This window comes from Schistosoma mansoni (genome assembly GCF_000237925.1).
Source record: "Schistosoma mansoni, WGS project CABG00000000 data, supercontig 0184, strain Puerto Rico, whole genome shotgun sequence".
Classification (NCBI taxonomy): Eukaryota; Metazoa; Platyhelminthes; class Trematoda; order Strigeidida; family Schistosomatidae; genus Schistosoma; species Schistosoma mansoni.
Genome location: NW_017386068.1, coordinates 119,676 through 126,702, shown reverse-complemented (window position 1 = coordinate 126,702; position 7,027 = coordinate 119,676). Strand labels below are relative to the sequence as shown.

Genomic DNA, 7,027 nt, shown 5'->3' with positions numbered 1-7,027 from the left:
TGCTAATAAAATTGTTTCATTGAAGTCTATTCAGAAAAATAGTGATAAAATAAATGTATGTAGATTCTTAAATGTATATATATTCATATATCTATGTAGATATGTACATTCATTATGTATAAGAGGTAACTGATGAAGTAACAGTATTTCTTTATGATTACAATAATTAAAAATTATATTAATATCCATTTTTATTTACTAAATCTTATGAAGTGAAATGAACTGAATGGATCTATAAAATTAACTATGAAGATGTAGTATGATGTGAAACACATATATGTATAATCAATCTGTTATTATGCACAAGTTGAGTGATTAAAGATGTTAGTGTTTACAGGAATCTACATCTGAAATATCACTTGAAGATAGTCTTTGATTAGTATCTGTATTACTGTTGATAGTTTTATTATTATTATTAGTAGTATCATCAGTATTATAATTAGTTATAGTGATAATCGTACAGTTAGGATTTAAATTACTAGACTGTAAATTTGTTACATTTGTATTTGAATTATGACATGGATTTGTATCATTTTCTGATGGTTGTAAATCTGATTTTCTACATTTATTAATTTCACGTTCACCAGAATTGTCTGATATCATTTTAGATTTTGATAAATTTGGTAAATTTTGTGTTAAATTTGTAAAAACATTTGATGAACTACGTTTTTGTCGCATAAATTTAGGTAATTTCAATTTATCTACAGATGTAATTTCAACAAATGATGATTTACGTTCAATATCATGTAATGTTTCATCTTCTTCATTTGTTTGACTTAATTTTGTTACAGTATTATCAAATAATTTATTACGATTAGATGGTTTACGTTTACGAAATTTTAATAATTGTTTTAAATTTAAATGAGCTTGATTTTCTTCATTTTCTGTATCAGGTCCACTAGAACTATCTTCTGGTGTAACAGCTGAACTAACAATTTCTTTAACTAAACTTAAATCTTCTTTTAAATCTTCACGATTACTAACAATTGATGGATTTTGACCAATTTTATTTAATCGTTCAGCTGCTACTGATTCCATAGTACGTCGCATTAATGGATAATTTTCTAATACTGATAGAAAACTTTCTCGATCCAATGAGTACAGATTGGAATAAACTACAGCTTTAACACTGGCTGTACGGCGTGTATTAGTTAATAATGTGATTTCTAAAGTAAATATACAGAAAAATAATCAAATACAACATATATAAATTATATATCTACTGTTTCAAAAGAAGCAAGAAACGAGTCAATACCTGAACAATCAAACGAAGTAGGTTAGGAAAGTACAGATATACCATTATTTTATAAGGTGAATCACAGAAAAAACATGTGTTACAAAACTCTAGGTGATGTTAGTTTTTAAACAGAGATGGATGGATTCTGATAGTGGGATCCAGGACGCGTGTTTCATCCTATTTATGACTCGTCGTCTGGATATGCCTGCACCTCAGAGTTGATGTTCTTCCAGGGATTTGAACTTAGCACCTTTCGTTTCAAACGCCATAGCATTATGCATTTAGCTATCGGTAATCAGCAATTCGTATAAAATGCACATACACCAAAAAGAGGCTGGTCAGCTGAAGTCCGAAATTTCAATGATTAGATTCAAATAGCCAATACATATGGATTGAAATCCATTTTTAGTTTAATTTTACACATAATCATTCCTTTAAATTTAGAAATTGTAAAATTCGACCATTACAGAGGTTAATATAACGTTCGTTATTATGTTACATTACTAAAAGCAACGATTAGTGATGATTAGTCTCATCAGTTCTCGATCTGTTTACCCTACCTGCGACTGACCAGATTTATGAAGATTAATTAGTCCCAGCCAGATGATTAATTATTATAGAAAGTTCAAGACCAGCTCTTCAGATATTCATAGAAATCTAAACAGTAGAATTAATTCAAACTTGGACAACTTATTTATTTATCTCAATCAAACGATTATTTTTCGACAGTCCCATATATATGGTGAAAATTATTCGATATGTTTTTTTACAAGCATGCTTCACAAACATCAATCATTCTAGTTAGGTTGAAGTATGTGAACAATCCTTTAATTTGCAGTGGCTGAAAATTAATTTTTCTCTGATTTGTCATATCGTTTTGTGTATGTTAAGAATATTTTGTCCTTGTTAAACATTGTCTAATAGATAATGACATGAATAATCTAAATACAGTCTGCTAGTTGATATAAAAAATATACATTTAGATCAACCTTAATGAGACTTCTCAAGAAAAGTACTTTTTCGAATGTCTTTTTTGCTTGATTTATAAACTCTAATTGTTTTTCAAAATTACCGTTTCCCCTTTTTAGTCTATTTGAAAAATTAAACAAATACAAAGACTTAAACTAATAAATATATTCAAATATACGTTATGACTGAATTTTGAGATGAAGAGAAATGAAACATCCAACATTTCTACCATTAAAAATGAGTATAAATTCTGAGTCAACTAACTGATAAAAAATCTAAGCAGTTGAACCATATGCGACAATTTCTTGATAAGGAAAATGTAGAAGTGATTGAAGATTGAAGGAATGTGCATCCGATAACTACTAGAAAAACTTAGTTATTTGTATAAGGAAAAGTAATGCCCACTAATTAGTTGAACATTTAAGGAATGATAACGGTAAAGTATGAAGATTTTATTTAAAAAACATAGATTTCAATAGAATAGATGAATTATAGTTATTACTGAAATCCAAAATGCCCGTCAGCTCGATGTAACTGCATCTCAAATTTGAAATACACGCCAAGAATCGAACACAGTACCCTTCCCTCCTAACATTTAACTCGTTATCCACTGATCTACTAAGTCCAGGTAGCCGCTTACTCATGCAATGGTTTTGAATCCTAATTCACTTTTTAATAGTTTACCGATTGTCCCTTAACGTATATTTCTCTGAATTTTTACTAATATTTTATTGACAGATGTGGACCATCTGAGCATTGCTTCTATATAGCAGTTATCATTTTATTCACATAACTTAATATTTCATTTTTGGGCAGACTAAAACAAATATTCTTGTAATAAAAATTCAAGTAAAACAAAGAGTTTACCTCCAAAATATGATCCATCTGAAAGACTTGTTGCAACTTCACCATCTTTAGTTATAATATCAACAATACCTTCTTGAATAAAATACATTTTATTACCGATTGTTCCTTCTTTAATTATTAAATCACCAGGTTGAAATACTTCAAATTTTAATTTTGTAACAACTTCTGAGACAAAATCTTGATCAGCATATGTAAAGAATGGAACAGCTGCAACTAAGGCACGACAATTATAATTGATAACTTGCTTTAAACAAATAAAAAAGAAAACATAACGAATATTGAGTGGATATTTGTCAAAATGATCAAGCATAGTTTTGTGGGAAACAATAGTGACGTTATATCTGTCATAGATTTTGATAATGAACAAGTGGTGGTAATACAATCAACTGAAAAATTAAGATAGTGATTTGTATAGGATGTTGTTATCTGACTATAACATTTACATATTATTTGTATTGTGATTAAATGAATTCATAGTGTTGTATTGATCTATCAATACAAAAATCACTTAAACGGTGATGAAAATGTGTAACGTATCAATTACATTCTTTTGAATTCATCAATAAACTTTAAATGGAAGTAAAATTCTTCAATCGACTTAGGAATCTTGTATTCTGTAAAGTGGAATGAGATAATTTGTTCTATTAACTACTCCACTTTGTACACCTCTAAACTCTAACAACTATTGTCTTTAATGATAAGATTACGTTTTACGAAAGTGAAATGTTGAATATTAGACGACGACCTTACAAATAGACGTTAAATCACTGTTATGAAATCACAATGTTAAGTTTGATAAGATGATTATAATATCTGAAAATACGGTGTTTTGATATCATATACACGGTAGTAGATCTGATAGTTTTTATCTTGGGAGATTTTCCTATTTAAATCTTCTTTTGTCAAAGTCGTGCATGGAGGACAGTTGACAGATACATTTCCAGTAAGGACCGGAGTCAGACAAGGCTGTCTACTCTCCCCCTTCCTCTTTTTTCTGGTGTTTAATTGGATTATGAAAACCTCCACGTCTGAGTGGAAGCACGAAATACGAGGGGCAGCTTGGATACAACTAGACGATTTAAAATTCACAGATGACCTGGCCCTTCTATCCCATACACACGAACAAATGCAAATGAAGGTAGTCAAAGTGGCAGCAGCCTCTGCAACGGTAGGCCTCAACATACACAAGTGAAAAAACAAGATCCTCAAATACAACACGGCGAACACCAACCCGATAACACTTGATAGAGAAACTTTGGGAGATGTGGAAGCTTTCACGTACCTGTAAGCATCATCGAAGGACAAGGAGGATCTGGTGCGGACGTAAACACCAGGATCGCTAAAGTAAGGACAACATTCCTACAGTTGGAGAACATATGGAACTCAAAACAACCGTTGACCAATATCAAAGTCAGAATCTTCAATACGGACGTCAAAATAGTTTGGAGATGAAACTTGAAAATCTATCACAACCATCATCAAAACAGTGCAAGTATTCATAAACAAATGTCTACGTAAGATACTCAATGTCCATTGACCGGATACCATCAACAACGGCCTGCTGTGAGAGAGAACAAACGAGCTTTCAACGGTAGAGGAAGTTAGGAAAAGATTCTGGAGGTGGGTAGAACATACGTTGAGAAAATCATCAAATTGTATCACGAGGCAAGCTCTAACTTGAAATTCTGAAGGGAAACGTAAAAGAGCAAGGCCAATGAACACATTGCGCCGAGAATTCGAAGAGGATATGAAAAGGATGAATAGCAACTGGAGACAACTGGAAAGGATTGCCTAAGACAGAGTTCGACGAAGTGTGCTTGTGGGAGGCCTGTGCTCCTCTACGAGGGGTAACAGGCGTAAGTAAGTTGTCAATGTAATAAGACAATGCCGAAAATTGCCTTTATTACCTATCAAACAAGCGCAGGATTGTAAATAACGCTACACTGAACTAATGCGAATTTATTCAATGAAAAAATTTATAAAACATCAAGATCGAAGGTTGGAAGATTCATATAAGTGTAAAAACGTCTACACTTCATTATAATAATGTATGAAGTTAGTTTCATTATTTTTTCCAATGATGAAACATTCATATATTGCCTGGTAATTTTGGTATTTCAAAACACCTTGGATAGTTGGCTTTCCTAATTTCTACTTGAGATTATTTAAGGTAAGAAGAAACAGTATGTTGAATTTTTTGCCTATTTAGTCATTGAGTAATGAACAAAAAGAATAGACCCTAAGGAATTAAGCATGTAGAAAATCTTTTAAGTGAGAAAGAAACTGAAAAATGTGTGAAAGAAATCACTCGAATTCCAAGATATTCAGGTACTACTACGTAGTTAATGTTCAACGTTTACTGTATGATAAAATAATCTCAATTCTTAATGAGAAAAATATCAACTTCATAAATTATACTTTATGTTTTCTACTTAATCTTCCAGGCATTCGTTTGTGTGTAGACTAATAATTTATGTTGATTTAAATGAAATAGGAGTTGATAAAAGTATTTATAAAATGTATATCAATAAAACGTCAAATATACTATGAATTGATGCAATTAAATATACATTAGCGGTCAAATATAATTTATTAAGAAATAACTATTATTTCTAAATTATCTTTCATCAGTAATGTTGGATAAAGTTGAGTTATCAAACAATCAAACAATAATTAATAACATCATTAGGCCAATCCAAAGAAAAAAACGGATGAAAAATTAAAAAAAAAGTATCAAGATGAAAAAAAACAGAAGAAAACTTAATTTTCCTTCATCTTTGCTACTTATTATTTTGATTTGTTCATTTCATCAAAGAGACGTACTCATATCAAAAAAAATAATAAAATTCATTTCTGTTTCTAGTTCATCAGTCAATTCTCTATTCGTGTTATTGTTATTTTTATTTTTTTGAAAAAAAAAGATAAAACTGATATGATGAACTAGTTTGTTATTGCTTTTCTATTTTTTTTTTCCAATAAAAACGCACATTCACATTTAAAGCATCTATTTACTTCATTTCAAGGATTTAAGTAATATGTTTCTTTTCTTAGTAATTAAAAGCAATTTACTGTTTACTTAGATTAAGAGTAAAGAATATTATTATTATTGCTATTATTATTATTAATCATAGAATGTTCTCTACTACTATAGGACACACACATATGAATAAAGGAGGAAAGTTTAAGGTGAAATTTTCTTCTGTTAATTTTAATATTATTATTATTATTACTAATAATTCATTATTATTTTGCAAAAAAAATTCCTACAGAACTGTTCCGTTTTGTAAAACATTAATATAAATAGTTTTGTCATGATTTTAATCTTTTTTTCAATAATATAACCTTATTAAGTTAGATTTTTATTTTACAAAGAGAAAGTTTAAAGCATATTTTAGGAAAAAAATAAAATGAGAATAAAAAATGAGAATAATTATTTCAAAGAGAAGTGAAAATGATACTTTTTCTTTGAATGTTCTTAACATGAGATCTTTGTCATAGATTAGTTGGCAAATTAATTTATTCATTTGCTTGTTATGATTAATAAATACATTTAGTATTGTTTGTTTGAATATTCTCATTGATGTTTAGGACTGCAACTGGTCAGTCTCTTATTGGCCATATGTGCACACTGTGCGTATTGTCTCGATATAGCCTTAATTCACAAGCATTATAAGCAAAGATGGATAGTGGCTAGCAGTGGAATCCAACAAGCGCGTTTCGTTCTATTTGGGATTCGTCAGCTGGATGTACCTGCATCTGAGAGTTGATGTTTACTCTGAGACCTGATAACCACTCAGTAGCTGAGTGGATAACGCGATGGCGTTTGAAGCGAAAGGTACTGGGTTCGAGTCCCAGGGTGAACATCAACTCTGAAATGCAGGTACATCCAGGTGACGAGTCCCCAATAGGACGAAACACGCTTTCTGGATTCCACTGCTAGCCACTATCCATCTT

At 30.4% G+C, this 7,027-nt stretch overlaps 1 protein-coding gene across 1 annotated transcript in view; it reads right to left on the bottom strand.

Moving 5' to 3' along the window:
- Positions 1-324: 324 nt before the first annotated feature.
- The window catches only part of Smp_212410 (hypothetical protein), a gene marked incomplete at both ends in the record, with an annotated part of 82,052 nt that continues 75,349 nt past the window's right edge, over positions 325-7,027 (bottom strand). The window contains 2 exons of the mRNA XM_018794464.1: positions 325-1,166; positions 3,074-3,317. Coding sequence (XP_018647037.1) covers positions 325-1,166; positions 3,074-3,317 — 1,086 coding nt within the window. The remainder of the gene's footprint in view (positions 1,167-3,073; positions 3,318-7,027) is intronic.